Consider the following 15,588-nt stretch of genomic DNA (forward strand, 5'->3'; position numbering starts at 1 on the left):
CCTCTCGAAATTGATTAGGGGCTCTGAGAAGAGCAACCTGTCCACCACTTCAATGCGCCGTCATTTGGAATCCAAGCACTGGAATCAGTGGCAGGCAGCAACGGCAGGACAAAGGCCGCCTGCCGTTCACGCCACTGCCACTGCCTCTGCCTCTGCCTCTGCCACTGCCACTGCTGACTGTGCTGGCGATGCACTCCAGAGGACGAGCCAGGACACCACTTCATCTGCCTCCGCCACTTTGTTGACTTCTACCTCATCCTCCCCTGGTCCTGTCTTATCTCCTTCTCCTGCACCATCAAAGGCACCATCAGGCGTTTCTTTACAACAACCCACCATCTCTCAGACATTGGAGCGGCGGCAGAAATACACTGCTAACCACCCACACGCGCAAGCCTTGAACGCCAACATCGCTAAACTGCTGGCCCAGGAGATGTTGGCGTTCCGGCTTGTTGAAACTCCCGCCTTCCTGGACCTGATGGCAACTGCGGCACCTCGCTATGCCGTCCCTAGCCGTCACTACTTCTCCCGGTGTGCCGTCCCCGCCTTGCACCAGCACGTGTCACTCAACATCAGGCGGGCCCTTAGTTCCGCGCTTTGCACAAAGGTCCACTTGACCACCGACGCGTGGACAAGTGCATGCGGACAGGGACGCTACATTTCACTGACGGCACACTGGGTGAATGTAGTTGAGGCTGGGACTGCTTCCCAAACTGGCCCGGTGTACCTCGTCTCCCCGCCTAACATTCCTGGCAGGGACACGAGAAGAACACCCCCCTCCTCCTCCTCCTCTACCGCCTCCTCCTCCGCCACTGCCTCCTCCTCCGCCACCGCCTCCTCCTCCGCTGTTAGATTGACCCCAGCTACGAGTTGGAAACGTTGCAGCACTGGCGTTGGTAGACGTCAGCAGGCTGTGCTGAAGCTGATCAGCTTGGGGGACAGACAGCACACTGCCTCCGAGGTGAGGGATGCCCTCCTCGATGAGACGGCAATATGGTTTGAGCCGCTGCACCTGGGCCCAGGCATGGTCGTTTGTGATAACGGCCGGAACCTGGTAGCAGCTCTGGAGCTTGCCGGACTCCAACATGTTCCATGCCTGGCCCACGTCTTCAACCTAGTGGTGCAACGTTTCCTAAAGAGCTACCCCAATGTTCCAGAGCTACTGGTGAAAGTGCGGCGCATGTGCGCCCACTTTCGCAAGTCGACAGTAGCCGCTGCTAGCTTAAAATCTCTCCAGCAACGCCTGCATGTGCCACAACACCGGCTTTTGTGCGACGTCCCCACACGCTGGAACTCAACGTTTCAGATGTTGAATAGAGTGGTTGAGCAGCAGAGACCTTTGATGGAATACCAGCTACAAAACCCTAGGGTGCCACAAAGTCAGCTGCCTCAGTTTCACATCCATGAGTGGCCATGGATGAGAGACCTTTGTGACATCCTACGGGTCTTTGAGGAGTCCACAAGGAGGGTGAGCTCTGAGGATGCGATGGTGAGCCTTACAATCCCGCTCTTGTGTGTTCTGAGAGAATCCCTGATTGACATCAGGGATAACTCAGATCACACAGAGGAGTTAGGGATAGCATCCGATCCGTCACAGCTGGAGAGTAGGTCCACACATCTGTCCGCTTCACTGCGTTTAATGGAGGAGGAGGAGGAGGAGGAGGAGGAGGAGGAAGAAGAGTTGTCCGATGATGTGATGGTGATACAGGAGGCTTCCGGGCAACTTCGAATCGTCCCATTGTTGCAGCGCGGATGGGTAGACATGGAGGATGAGGAGGAAATGGAGATTGAACTTTCCGGTGGGGCCAGAGGAGTCATGCCAACTAACACTGTGGCAGACATGGCTGAGTTCATGTTGGGGTGCTTTACAACCGACAAGCGTATTGTCAAAATCATGGAGGACAACCAGTACTGGATCTTTGCTATCCTTGACCCCCGGTATAAAAACAACATCTCGTCTTTTATTCCGGTAGAGGGGAGGGCCAATCGCATCAATGCTTGCCACAGGCAATTGGTGCAGAATATGATGGAGATGTTTCCAGCATGTGACAGTGGCGGCAGGGAGGGCAGTTCCTCCAGTAGGCAACCAAGTTCTCACCGGTCCACACAAACGAGGGGCACACTGTCTAAGGTCTGGGACACCTTGATGGCACCCCCTCGCCAAAGTGCCGCCACGGAGGGTCCTAGTGTCACCAGGCGTGAGAAGTATAGGCGCATGTTGCGGGAATACCTTTCCGACCACAGCCCTGTCCTCTCCGACCCCTCTGCGCCCTACACGTATTGGGTGTCGAAGTTGGACCTGTGGCTTGAACTTGCCCTATATGCCTTGGAGGTGCTGTCCTGTCCTGCCGCCAGCGTCCTATCTGAGAGGGTGTTCAGTGCAGCCGGTGGCATCATCACTGACAAGCGCACCCGTCTGTCAGCTGAGAGTGCCGACCGGCTCACTTTGATAAAAATGAACCACCACTGGGTAGAGCCGTCATTTTTGTGCCCACCTGTGTAAAGCACCCCAACATGAAACTCCATGTCTGTACTCAACCTCTCCAATTCCTCCGCATCCTCATACTCATCCACCATAAGCGTTGCACAATTCTGCTAATACTAGGCTCCCTCCAACATGATTTCCCCCAACTCTGCTGGTTAGAGGCTCCCTCCACCCTGATTTCCACCAACTCTGCTGGTTAGAGGCTCCCTCCACCCTGCTTTCCCACAACTCTGCTGGTTAGAGGCTCCTTCCACCATGAATTTGCCCAAACTGGGCTGTTTAGAGGCTCCCTCCACCATGAATTGGTCCAAACTGGGCTGGTTAGAGGCTCCCTCCACCATTAATTGGTCCAAACTGGGCTGGTTAGAGGCTCCCTCCACCATGAATTTCCCAAAACTTGGCTGTTTAGAGGCTCCCTCCACCATTAATTGGTCCAAACTGGGCTGGTTAGAGGCTCCCTCCACCATGAATTGGTCCAAACTGGGCTGGTTAGAGGCTCCCTCCACCATTAATTGGTCCAAACTGGGCTGGTTAGAGGCTCCCTCCACCATGAATTTGCCCAAACTGGGCTGTTTAGAGGCTCCCTCCACCATGAATTTGCCCAAACTGGGCTGGTTAGAGGCTCCCTCCACCATGAATTGGTCCAAACGGGTTTTTAGAGGCTCCCTTCACCATGAATTGGTCCAAACTTGGCTGTTTAGAGGCTCCCTCCACCATGAATTGGTCCAAACTGGGGTGGTTAGAGGCTCCCTCCACCATTAATTGGTCCAAACTGGGCTGGTTAGAGGCTCCCTCCACCATTAATTGGTCCAAACTGGGCTGGTTAGAGGCTCCCTCCACCATGAATTTGCCCAAACTGGGCTGGTTAGAGGCTCCCTCCACCATGAATTGGTCCAAACTGGGGTGGTTAGAGGCTCCCTCCACCATTAATTGGTCCAAACTGGGCTGGTTAGAGGCTCCCTCCACCATTAATTGGTCCAAACTGGGCTGGTTAGAGGCTCCCTCCACCATTAATTGGTCCAAACTGGGCTGGTTAGAGGCTCCCTCCACCATGAATTTGCCCAAACTGGGCTGGTTAGAGGCTCCCTCCACCATGAATTTGCCCAAACTGGGCTGTTTAGAGGCTCCCTCCACCATGAATTGGTCCAAACTGGGTTTTTTAGAGGCTCCCTCCACCATGAATTGGTCCAAACTGGGCTGGTTAGAGGCTCCCTCCACCATGAATTTCCCAAAACTTGGCTGTTTAGAGGCTCCCTCCACCATGAATTGGTCCAAACTGGGCTGGTTAGAGGCTCCCTCCACCATTAATTGGTCCAAACTGGGCTGGTTAGAGGCTCCCTCCACCATGAATTTGCCCAAACTGGGCTGTTTAGAGGCTCCCTCCACCATGAATTTGCCCAAACTGGGCTGGTTAGAGGCTCCCTCCACCATGAATTGGTCCAAACGGGTTTTTAGAGGCTCCCTTCACCATGAATTGGTCCAAACTTGGCTGTTTAGAGGCTCCCTCCACCATGAATTGGTCCAAACTGGGGTGGTTAGAGGCTCCCTCCACCATTAATTGGTCCAAACTGGGCTGGTTAGAGGCTCCCTCCACCATTAATTGGTCCAAACTGGGCTGGTTAGAGGCTCCCTCCACCATGAATTGGTCCAAACTGGGGTTTTTAGAGGCTCCCTCCACCATGAATTGGTCCAAACTTGGCTGTTTAGAGGCTCCCTCCACCATTAATTGGTCCAAACTGGGCTGGTTAGAGGCTCCCTCCACCATGAATTTGCCCAAACTGGGCTGTTTAGAGGCTCCCTCCACCATGAATTTGCCCAAACTGGGCTGGTTAGAGGCTCCCTCCACCATGAATTGGTCCAAACTGGGGTGGTTAGAGGCTCCCTCCACCATTAATTGGTCCAAACTGGGCTGGTTAGAGGCTCCCTCCACCATTAATTGGTCCAAACTGGGCTGGTTAGAGGCTCCCTCCACCATGAATTTGCCCAAACTGGGCTGTTTAGAGGCTCCCTCCACCATGAATTTGCCCAAACTGGGCTGGTTAGAGGCTCCCTCCACCATGAATTGGTCCAAACTGGGGTTTTTAGAGGCTCCCTCCACCATGAATTGGTCCAAACTGGGGTGGTTAGAGGCTCCCTCCACCATTAATTGGTCCAAACTGGGCTGGTTAGAGGCTCCCTCCACCATGAATTGGTCCAAACTGGGGTTTTTAGAGGCTCCCTCCACCATGAATTGGTCCAAACTTGGCTGTTTAGAGGCTCCCTCCACCATTAATTGGTCCAAACTGGGCTGGTTAGAGGCTCCCTCCACCATGAATTGGTCCAAACTGGGTTTTTTAGAGGCTCCCTCCACCATGAATTTGCCCAAACTGGGCTGTTTAGAGGCTCCCTCCACCATGAATTGGTCCAAACTGGGTTTTTTAGAGGCTCCCTCCACCATGAATTGGTCCAAACTTGGCTGTTTAGAGGCTCCCTCCACCATTAATTGGTCCAAACTGGGCTGGTTAGAGGCTCCCTCCACCATGAATTGGTCCAAACTGGGTTTTTTAGAGGCTCCCTCCACCATGAATTTGCCCAAACTGGGCTGTTTAGAGGCTCCCTCCACCATGAATTGGTCCAAACTGGGTTTTTTAGAGGCTCCCTCCACCATGAATTGGTCCAAACTGGGCTGGTTAGAGGCTCCCTCCACCATGAATTGGTCCAAACTGGGGTGGTTAGAGGCTCCCTCCACCATTAATTGGTCCAAACTGGGCTGGTTAGAGGCTCCCTCCACCATTAATTGGTCCAAACTGGGCTGGTTAGAGGCTCCCTCCACCATGAATTTGCCCAAACTGGGCTGGTTAGAGGCTCCCTCCACCATGAATTGGTCCAAACTGGGTTTTTTAGAGGCTCCCTCCACCATGAATTTGCCCAAACTGGGCTGGTTAGAGGCTCCCTCCACCATGAATTGGTCCAAACTGGGGTTTTTAGAGGCTCCCTCCACCATGAATTTGCCCAAACTCTGCTGGTTAGAGGCTCAATCCACCCTGATTTTCAAAACAAATGTTGGTGCCAACCTCAACTTACTACAAGGGCCAAATTCACTGCTGGTGACAAGCTCTCCTCACTGCAAGTGCCAAATACACATGTTTCAAGGTGTTTTCCTACTGTCAGAGAGGTGGTATTGAGTGTGTAAAGTGTGTAGTTGTTAGGCTGTGATGTTGGGGTAATAGAGGGTCTTTGGTGTGTTAGATGCCCCCAGACATGCTTCCCCTGCTGTCCCAGTGTCATTCCAGAGGTGTTGGCATCATTTCCTGGGGTGTCATAGTGGACTTGGTGACCCTCCAGACACGGATTTGGGTTTCCCCCTTAACGAGTATCTGTTCCCCATAGACTATAATGGGGTTCGAAACCCGTTCGAACACACGAACATTGAGCGGCTGTTCGAATCGAATTTCGAACCTCGAACATTTTAGTGTTCGCTCATCTCTAATAGTGATAATAATAAGGGGTTTTTGAAACTTGGGCATTAATGGCACAACCACACAGTAATAAGAGAAGGGGCAATCCAAGACACCCATCTGCTGAGTCATAGCTTTTCACATTGAAATTAATTAGTGGTGGCCGTGCATTAAAGAGATCCTATCATTGGATACCCTTTTTTATTCTCCCTAACACATAGCTATTCTTCCACCTTTAGGTGTCTTCCCCGCACCGCCGTTCGGTAGAAATCCGGCTTTTCTTCGGTATGAAAATGAGTTCTCTCGCAGCACTGGGGAAGTGCCCCAATGCTGCAAGAGAACTCTCCAGCGATACCTCTATCTTCTTCTGGAACGGCTTCTCCCTGCGTCTTCTTCCATCCTGGGTTTCAATCTTCTAGGCCTTGGGCAGAGCCAACTGCGCATGCCTGGGCCACAAGAAAATGGCCGCTTATACAGTAAGTTGGTGTAAGTGGCCATTTTCTTGTGGCCAGGCCGTGGGTAGTCGGCTCTGCCCGAGGCCTAGAAGATTGAAACCCAGGACAAAAGAAGACACAGGGAGAGGGCGTTCCTGAAGATAGAGGCATCGCTGGAGATTTCTCTTGCAGCATTGGGGATGCCCCCTGTGCTGTTTGAGCACTGGGGACCGCCCCTATTGCTGTGAGAGAACTCATTTGCATACCAAAGAAAACTGGGATTTGTACCGAATGACAGCGCGGAGAAGAAATCTAAAGGTAGGAGAAGAATAGCTTTTCTTAAGGCTATTCCTACGTGTTAGTCAGAAAAAAGGGTATCCATTGATAGGATCCCTTTAAATCAACCCTAGTAGTGGCTAGAGAAGGAACAGTAAATCTCTAGGAAACTCTTATACTTCTCCCTTCTGCTCAATCCACTGCAAAATCTGCAACAATAACAAAAAAAAAAAGCAGTGTTTCCGCAACGTGGGGCCTCAGCCTACAAGTCTGTGGACTGGCTGTTTTCGGAAACAGAGATACCTAATGTGTATGTGCTTAGTACTTTTATATACCTTCTAGGGATGGGGGGTATGATTAGAATTTTTAACCTGGGGCTGTAGCGGTCACTCAGCTCTGAGCAGCCTCCATATTTAAATGGTACTATTATGAAGTAGTTTGTCCCACAGAAAAAAAAAATTACAGCTTTTGGAAAGTAAGGAGCAAAAAACACAAAAAGAACATTTTTTGTCAACTGACCTTTCAAAATAACATTTTTTTCACAAATATTGTAGGGTTTCTTGATGATGAGCTTCTGTGGAACTGCAACCATACTTGTTTTATTGATACCAGAGGTAGATGCTCTGTGTCCTTGTACTAGGAGAGAAGGATAAGTGATGTGAAATTCTAGACTTATATTACACACCTTCGAACATTTTTATGTGTAGCGTGACATGTTAAAAAAAAAACAAAAAAAAACCAAAACATAAAAAGGAATGTTTTGGATAAAAACAACCATATTTTCAGATGGGAGAAAGAACACTCACCAGCTGCATATTTGATACCATGTTTACCGTCGATCTGCAAATTGTTGTTGGATGGGTGGTCTTGAAAATTATTAACCCTGCGAACAACTGGCGGAGTTGAAGAATAAACTGTAACAAATTAAAAGAAAAATTATATTGTGATACGGAGGTAAAATATCCCCTACACTATCTTAGTGCAATCACCATTTACATTTGCATGAGGAATTGAAGTTTTAGTAATTGGTCACACTGTTACTTACATTGTTCGTTGTCATCCAAGCATTCGACATCTGAGATAACAGTATAATCTTCAAGAGGTGTCTCATCTTTCACAGCTGTGTATTCTCCAAATCGGTCAATAAATTTACCTGTTCCAAAAGAAAAAAAAAATGGATAAACTACATCTTCATACCCATAAATGAAAAACATACAAATCAGGATGGGTTCACACCTGCACCTGGTCTCTGCTTTTAGGTTTCCGTCTTCTGCCCGGGAAACTGGACAGGAGAAGGAAACCAAAGTCAGTTTTCAAACCCATTAATTTGAATGGGTTTGCAAAGTGTCCGCCCATGAGCGTCTTCTGGTCTCCGCGGCGAAACCACGTTTTTTTTAACTGGACACAAAGTCTGACATGCGGGACATTGTGTCCGGTTAAAAAAAAAAAACAGTTTCGCCGCAGACACCAGAAGACGCTCATGGGCGGACACTGACTGCCGGGTTTCCATCGCCTGTCGGCAGAAGACGGAAACCCACAAAACGGAGACCGGGCGCAGATGTGAACCCGCCCTAAAGGAATGGAAGAGTTTTCAGTATTTACAGGGATGAAGAAATTTTCATTGTGAGGAACTGTTGTTCAACACCTATACGATTCCTTTGCTGTCTGCAGGGTCATTTAAACATACTGCCTAAGACATTAAATGGTAGGATTAATTTTGCAGCAGTGATCATCGTAGTAATTTTTACTGCACCAGATCAAAATGTTGGTCTGCATTCTGAGTCTACTATTACTGAAAGAGGTTTTCCAGGACTACATTACTGCTAACTTTTCCTTAGGATAGTTCATTACTATCGGGGCATCTATCAAAGGGCATTTACTTTTCAGCACCCCCATAGACTAACCCTGTACCTCATAGATGAACACATCAACATCACACTATGGCACATAAAACGGCAATACGAGTCTAGTCTACAAACTTGTACTGCAGTTTGTGTACTGCTCTGTGCTAGAGTCCTAAAACAGTTCAGGTAAATGTATGAAGTTAAAAAAAAGCAACAATGCAGAAAACTCAGACCACTACATAAACATACACAAACTTTTTGAGGTGTCTTACTTGTACTAGGAAAAGACACGCTCCCTTTGCCATCCTGTTCAAAAGCGTTCATCATTCGCTGCTTCTCACCAAGCTTGACAGTTAATAAAATATCAGGATTCACCATACCACACTCTAAATGGATACAAGAAGAAGAAAATTTATCAGAAAACATTACCTCTGGGAAGTGGAAAATTATGATGTAGGATAATGCATAGAGAATAGAGATGAGCAAGTACTATTCAAAACTCCCGTTTCGAATAGCATGCACCCATAGGAATGAATGGATGCAGCCGGCACGCAGGGGGTTAAGTGACCAGCCGCCAGCAAAGTCTGCGTGCCGGACGCTTCCATTCATTTTTATGGTGCGTGCTATTCGAAACGGCCGTTTTGAATAGTACTCGCTCATCTCTAATAGAGAACTATTTACACACATTTTCCAAACTTTTCATTATTGATATTCCAAATTATATCTGAACTCAATTCCAAAAGAACTTACCAGAACCGACAATATTCAAGTTTTCATTTCTTCCTACGACTTGACGGCTTTTCCAACATGGCTCCTCTTCTGGCTGTATCCTCAGGAAGTTGTTGGGATTCAGGATGACAAAGCCTAAGACAAAAAACATGAATAAAGCAATTTATATTTTCAACGGTAGAAGTGTGGACACAAACGAATAGAACAGAATAAATCATTTAGAAGTTCTATATTTTACATGACTTAAGAAATAAGTAGATTACCCAGTGAGATTAAGATCCCATGAATTTCTTTAATAACACCAGTGTACAGGTCTTTCTGCCATCCTTCTAGGAGATCCCACTCCTTCTCCGAAAAATATACAGCAACGTCTCTGAATATCACCTGGAAATCATGATTGGGGCAAAAAATGGCTGGTAAACTGGTCCGGATAAATGTATATGTACAAGTTCTGTAACGCAACTATGGTACTTGTGTTCATAAACTTTATAGTATTGATATGGTGAGGTATAGACATGTGCTCATGAATGCTCTAAATCCTTTAACACTAATATATATCCATCAAAGGCAGGTAACAATTGCTGCTGAGGAACAGATATGTCCCTCACAACGACCTTGTAAATATAACCACTGTATCCACAAGTTCAGTAGCAGATGTCATACAGAGTTGGAATCCTGGTAGCAATCGCTGGGATCAGGGGTAACTCAGAGGTTAATTCCTGCTGTTGACCTCAATAATTGGCACCCTGCAACGAGATCTAGTGAGGCCAATGTGTTACCATGAAAGGCAGAAAGTACCACAGGACACCAAATCTACCATTAGTGAAAGCCTGTTAGGCCATGGCACAGGCTTGACCTAATTTTACACTGACAATAAGGCTGTAGACATGAATAGCAGGTATTCCAGAACATTACAGGAGTAATCAAAAGATTTTAGATTAAAAAATTTTTTCTAAAGATTATTAATTATTATTTTTTTAATAGTAGCAAAAAAAGGCACAGCTATATGGGGAGCTATTTGAGTGAATGAGGCTGCATCCCAATCCGCACAAAACTCGCAACTCTATTTCTGGAAGAAAGCAGCCATGTTTTTTAAGCCTGTACAATCCTCTGCAGACCTGTAGTAAATGATTTACACCTATTGCTGAAAACATATTAAAATAGAAAAACATAATTACCGTAGGGGATACATGGCCGGCCATGTCTGTACCCGTTTCTTCGTCTTGCAAGCAAAAAGGTGAAAGGAGAACAGCAAGTGTGTGAAGGTTAGAGCCACATCCGGCAATGAAGAACCTTTAGCGAAGCCTAAAAGGAAAATAGAATTAGAAGAGTTATACCACTTATTTGTCATCTAGCTGAACACCCAGAAAGACAAGGGGGATTTCTAGGGTAACATCCTTAAAGGGATTGTATCCCATCATCGCAGTTTTCCCCTAGTGAATCAGTGCCAAGGTGTCGCTGCTTTTGTCAATATGTGAATGAGCTCTTTGGAGCATTGGCTTCATTGTTCCAAATAGCAACATATCACAATGGAAATATTGTTTCACAAAGGGAAAACCCTGATTCAAGTGACACTAACCTATCCATCTGCAGGTCTGGGTTGATATACTGGGTTCTGATGATAGACTTCCTTTATGTGCATAAGAACAGCAAAATTCTAAGGGTGTCCTTCTCTAATACTATGTAGGTATGGTTACCTCATGAAAATGACAGAAGTGACATTTCACAGAATAGCACTGTCCTCCTTATTGTATGCAGAACACAAATACATATATATTTAATACAATAGATCTAAGACTTTCTACAGAGGTCAGCTATTGTCTGAAAATATATAAGAGAAGTGGAAAGGAACTACACTTGCCTAAGCAATGCACTAAACAAGTGGCATACCATATATATATAGATATATAAGCTGCAGGGGCACGTACAAGTCAGTAACAGAATTCGTCTGAGGCTGTTCCCTATATTATTGTCTTCTTACCGTCTCAAGTTACTTATGTTGGGCGCCTTAAAACACATCGCCTACTTATGTTCTGGGCGCCTCAATTCAAGAAAGACATCGATATATTGGAGCAAGTCCAGAGAAGAGCAACCAAAATGGTGGAAGGTCTGCAAACCATGTCCTATGAGGAGCGGCTAAAAGAACTGGGATTGTTTAGTTTGCAGAAGAGAAGGCTGAGGGGAGATTTAATAGCAGTCTACAAATATCTGAAAGGTAGTCACAGTGCAGAGGGATCTACCCTATTCTCATTAGCACAAGGAAGTACAAGAAGCAATGGGATGAAACTAAAGGGAAAGAGATACAGATTAAACATTAGGAAAAACTTTCTGACAGTGAGGGTAGTGAGAGAGTGGAATAGGCTGCCACGGGAGGTGGTGGGCACTCCATCAATGGAAATCTTCAAGCGGAATCTGGATAAACATATAGCTGGGATGATTTAGGAAAACCTGCACTCGCAGGGGGTTGGACCCGATGGCCCTTGAGGTCCCTTCCAACTCTACCATAAGAATGTTACCAAAACAAACGGGATAGGCTGATCCCGCTCTCTGACACGCCGGCCGCTGCCTGTCATCCAGACAATAGGCCTCATATAGAGAAACTAGACTGATCCTATGATAACTGCTCCATGTAGAGACTGCGCTGCTTTCTATACAAATCTTGCCGATTTTAGACAGAGGTATAGAGATGAGCGAGACTTTGCCGGCGGCTGGCCGCTTAACCCCCTGCGTGCCAGCTGCTTCCATTCATTCCTATGGGTGCGTGCTATTTGAAACGGCCGTTTCGAATAGTACTCGCTCATCTCTAGTATACATGACAAGAGTTCTCTCTTAGACCTGGTTCACATCTGCATTCGGTATTCCGTTCAGGGAGTTTGTGTGGTTTCTTAGCTAACGGAACACCGAACGCAGATGTGAACCAGGCCTTAGAGTCTAGGAGTCATTTACTATCTGTACTATTACACGCTGTGTGCTAGTTCCAGGACTTGGGTATGGAAGGTAGGCCCAAGCCTAGCTGCAGGTAAACAGTAGTGGCGTTCACTGCATCTGTCATTCTCAGCATTGGTGTAGGTGTCAGGGCCAGGGCCAAATAATGGTCTCCGGCTCCTTTATTAATGGCTGCCAGTCATGGTCAGTCATAAGCAGTAAACCTCCTCTAATCCATGATAAAACCAGTGACTGAATCCCTATAAAAATAAATATGTATCAAACTATATGTGCAGATAACAATATTCAAAATTGTATAATACAATATCATCCAAAATAATACCAGATATACTATATATTTTATTTATTTCTCTTTCTTATATAGCGCCATCATATTCTGCAGCGTTTGACTGATATTGTCACCACTGTCATTCTCAGTATCAGTATGTCTTTGGAGTGTGGGAGGAAACCCAAGCAAACACAGGGAGAACATACAAACTCCTTGCAGTAAAACTAATGAAGCCAGAGCCGGGAACTTTTTTCAGACTCTGACTACACCCAGAATTGGTCCTGACTTGGGCTCCACAGCCCTGGTGAAAGGTGAGACCCCCGCCGTTCATGAGGAGATGGTATATGGCATCACTTTATAAGATGGAATACCCCTTCACTGTGGTCAGCCATTTACTGTGCAAGGAACTATAGCAGAGGCCAATTCTACAAGGGGATGCACACTCTACCTCTAGGACTACTGTACAGCCATCCTTCAGCTCCGTGAGATCCCAGAGGTCAGACCCCTACCTATAATAAAGCACTGGTATATACTATATAAGGATGGTAACTCCAGATGAGCAGCAGAGCATTGTCCTCTCCCTCCAGCCATATTTCCTTTAATGAGAATCTTAATTTGCATTCTGCGGTGGAGAAAAGCTATGCAAATTGGTTCTACTAGCTGGAAAAACAAAAACTTTGCCTCTAGCGCCCACTCTATACGAAACAGACTTGCAAAGAATTCTTGTAACATGACCTTGGATATAAGCCAAACCCAAAAATTTCTTATAATATATCCTGAAGGTATATTATATCAATATCATAGCCATAGAGACCCCTTTAACTTGGACACCCAGAAGTTCTCTAAAGTGCCAAGAGGGCTGATATAACTGCTTTTTTTCTGCTCCCTCAGATACCCACTGACCCTTTATTTATAGCAGAACTGAATAGAGACGTGGTAAGAGATATGGGCTGTACCCCAGCTATATAGTGACATATTGTATGTAGTACTATCTGCCCCCAACTATCACAGATCAGCTGAGAAGAAATCACTGGCAGAGAACTGGGCACTGCTTCTCTTCTGAGGGAACAAAGGATCAGACCAGATGGCAAACAGCGGAGCTTCCCACTATATACATTAGCTAAGGCCTCACATGAGGACTCCCCGAACGAAATACCGAACGCAACTGCAAGCAGTGTGCCAGTGAAAGCACACGGACCCATAGACTATAATGGGGTCCATGTGCTTGCCGCCAGATCTCCGCAGGGATCATGTGGACAGGAAAGTAGTTCACAATCTACTTTCCTGTCCGCATGATTCGTGCAGGCAGCGCGCTGCCAGCACACGGACCCCATTATAGTCTATGGGTCCGTGTGCTTTTACTGCACACCGCTTGCAGTTGCGTTCTGTATCCCGTTTGGGGGGGGGGTCCCCATGCAGACTCCCTGAATGGAATACCGATCGCAGATGTGAACAAAGGGTCTCCCCCTTAACACTCAGTGTTGTACTAACAGGCAGGAGCTGCACCTGCTACATCACTTCCATGGCCCCACCTGTATTACTGAGAGTCAGGCCAATCCACCGCCTCTTGGCTGCCATTCCCTATAACACAGAGAGCATCTATATGCAATGTACTGCAGTACATTGTACAGGGAATCACTAAGAAGCATTATATTGTGTGGGGTCACTAATGTGGCATTAGTTGCGTCCTTTTATTTTTGTGTTTTTTCTACCTTTTGCACATCATCTGTATTTTTATCCTGACGTTTTTCATGTAATAAAAGTTACATTTTAAGGAAGCCGGGCTGTGGACACGTACCCTCTTTATCCTGCAATCACTAAGAAGCATTATATTGTGTGGGGGTCACTAATGTGGCATTACACTATGTGAGAAGCATTAAGAATCATAATACTGGGGGTGGGACACTAATGGGACATTACTGCCCCGCACGCAGTATAATGCCCTATTAGTGGCCTCCATATTTTATCCCCCAACACACAGGGTAATTCCCCATTAGTGCCCCACACAGCGTGTAATCCTCTTTAGCGCCCCCACAAACAAGTGACATTAACAGCATCCAGGAGAAACCATTATTCCCAAATCCCTGATACTTTACAATGACAAAAGCAGAGACCGGCAATCGTCCCTGTTGCCTGTTCAACAGCTTCTCCTGTGTAGGCAGCAGCGACGACTGCCGATCCCTGCCGCCATTATTGTAAGGTATCAGGGCTTGGGGGACATGGGTCAGGAGATGAATGATTCTCTCACTCACTGTTCTAAATAATCTAGGTATATGGAGGTTTCCCAACTACATACTGCACCTATGAAAGTGAATAGGGCCATACACACTTCTGTGTTTTGGATGCATACCCTTATTTAGTTGCGCATGAGGCAGATACAATAGTGACATTTTACCCATCTACATATCCTTTTCATAGATCAAAATAACATATGAAGTCAGAGATTTCCTCAGACTACAGACACATTAAGCACATTTTTTTTTTACCCAAATGCACCACAGTCTGAATACAGCCTAAGAGACTTAAGATTTCAATATGGCCGGGCATACTCGGGCATTAGAATGACTAGTTCACTACCTCAATATTTCCTATGGATGGAAAAACTGTAAGAACTCGGACAAGGTGAGAATTCCTGCAAAGCTCTCGTGCCACCCCATGACTGTTTCCTCCATATGGAAATAATGAAAATGCATGTGATATGTAGATAGGGGAAATGTCACTATTGTATCTGAGCTTCATGGGCAACTAAATGTGACCACGGAGACCGAGCTTTACTCTGCTTAAAAGAGGAGAAGTTTTGCAGAAAAGTAAAAGCAGTGATACAATTGTAAGCGGTGCAGACTAGTATTATGCTTAGATCACCATGCTAGAAAAAGCTTAGAACTGGTATTTATTGTGGCCCTTAAGTAGACATCCACCCAGCATTATACCTGACTGACGCACCGACCGCCTCATATTAAAGGCTTTGCTGCTTTGAAGTGTTTAAAGCCACTTTAAATGACTAAATCCTTAGATCACAACAATGCAAAGACTTGGGTCTTTCCATTCAAAAAAAAAAGAAATTAACCCATGTGGCTAAAAGCACAAGTTCCAGGCTACAGATGAGGTATGTTCTGCCTTAAAGCCATTACTGCTGTTCCTACTAAAACATCCAAGAATCCAATTAACGAAA

At 46.4% G+C, this 15,588-nt stretch overlaps 2 protein-coding genes across 2 annotated transcripts in view; one reads left to right on the top strand and one right to left on the bottom strand.

The window, feature by feature from the left end:
- ZBTB45 (zinc finger and BTB domain containing 45) overlaps window positions 1–15,588 on the top strand; it is a 500,250-nt gene that overhangs the window by 158,983 nt on the left and 325,679 nt on the right. The window lies entirely within an intron of this gene.
- The window catches only part of LOC142210627 (uncharacterized), a 36,350-nt gene that overhangs the window by 12,309 nt on the left and 8,453 nt on the right, over window positions 1–15,588 (bottom strand). Inside the window, exons 2-8 of the mRNA XM_075279913.1 lie at window positions 10,381–10,507; window positions 9,466–9,586; window positions 9,224–9,337; window positions 8,746–8,859; window positions 7,675–7,782; window positions 7,436–7,543; window positions 7,149–7,265 (exon numbers count right to left, since the gene is read on the bottom strand). Of these exons, the coding sequence (XP_075136014.1) occupies window positions 7,149–7,265; window positions 7,436–7,543; window positions 7,675–7,782; window positions 8,746–8,859; window positions 9,224–9,337; window positions 9,466–9,586; window positions 10,381–10,404 (706 nt within the window). The 5' untranslated portion in view covers window positions 10,405–10,507. The remainder of the gene's footprint in view (window positions 1–7,148; window positions 7,266–7,435; window positions 7,544–7,674; window positions 7,783–8,745; window positions 8,860–9,223; window positions 9,338–9,465; window positions 9,587–10,380; window positions 10,508–15,588) is intronic.

Source organism: Leptodactylus fuscus, chromosome 6, assembly GCF_031893055.1.
Source record: "Leptodactylus fuscus isolate aLepFus1 chromosome 6, aLepFus1.hap2, whole genome shotgun sequence".
Taxonomy (NCBI): domain Eukaryota; kingdom Metazoa; phylum Chordata; class Amphibia; order Anura; family Leptodactylidae; genus Leptodactylus; species Leptodactylus fuscus.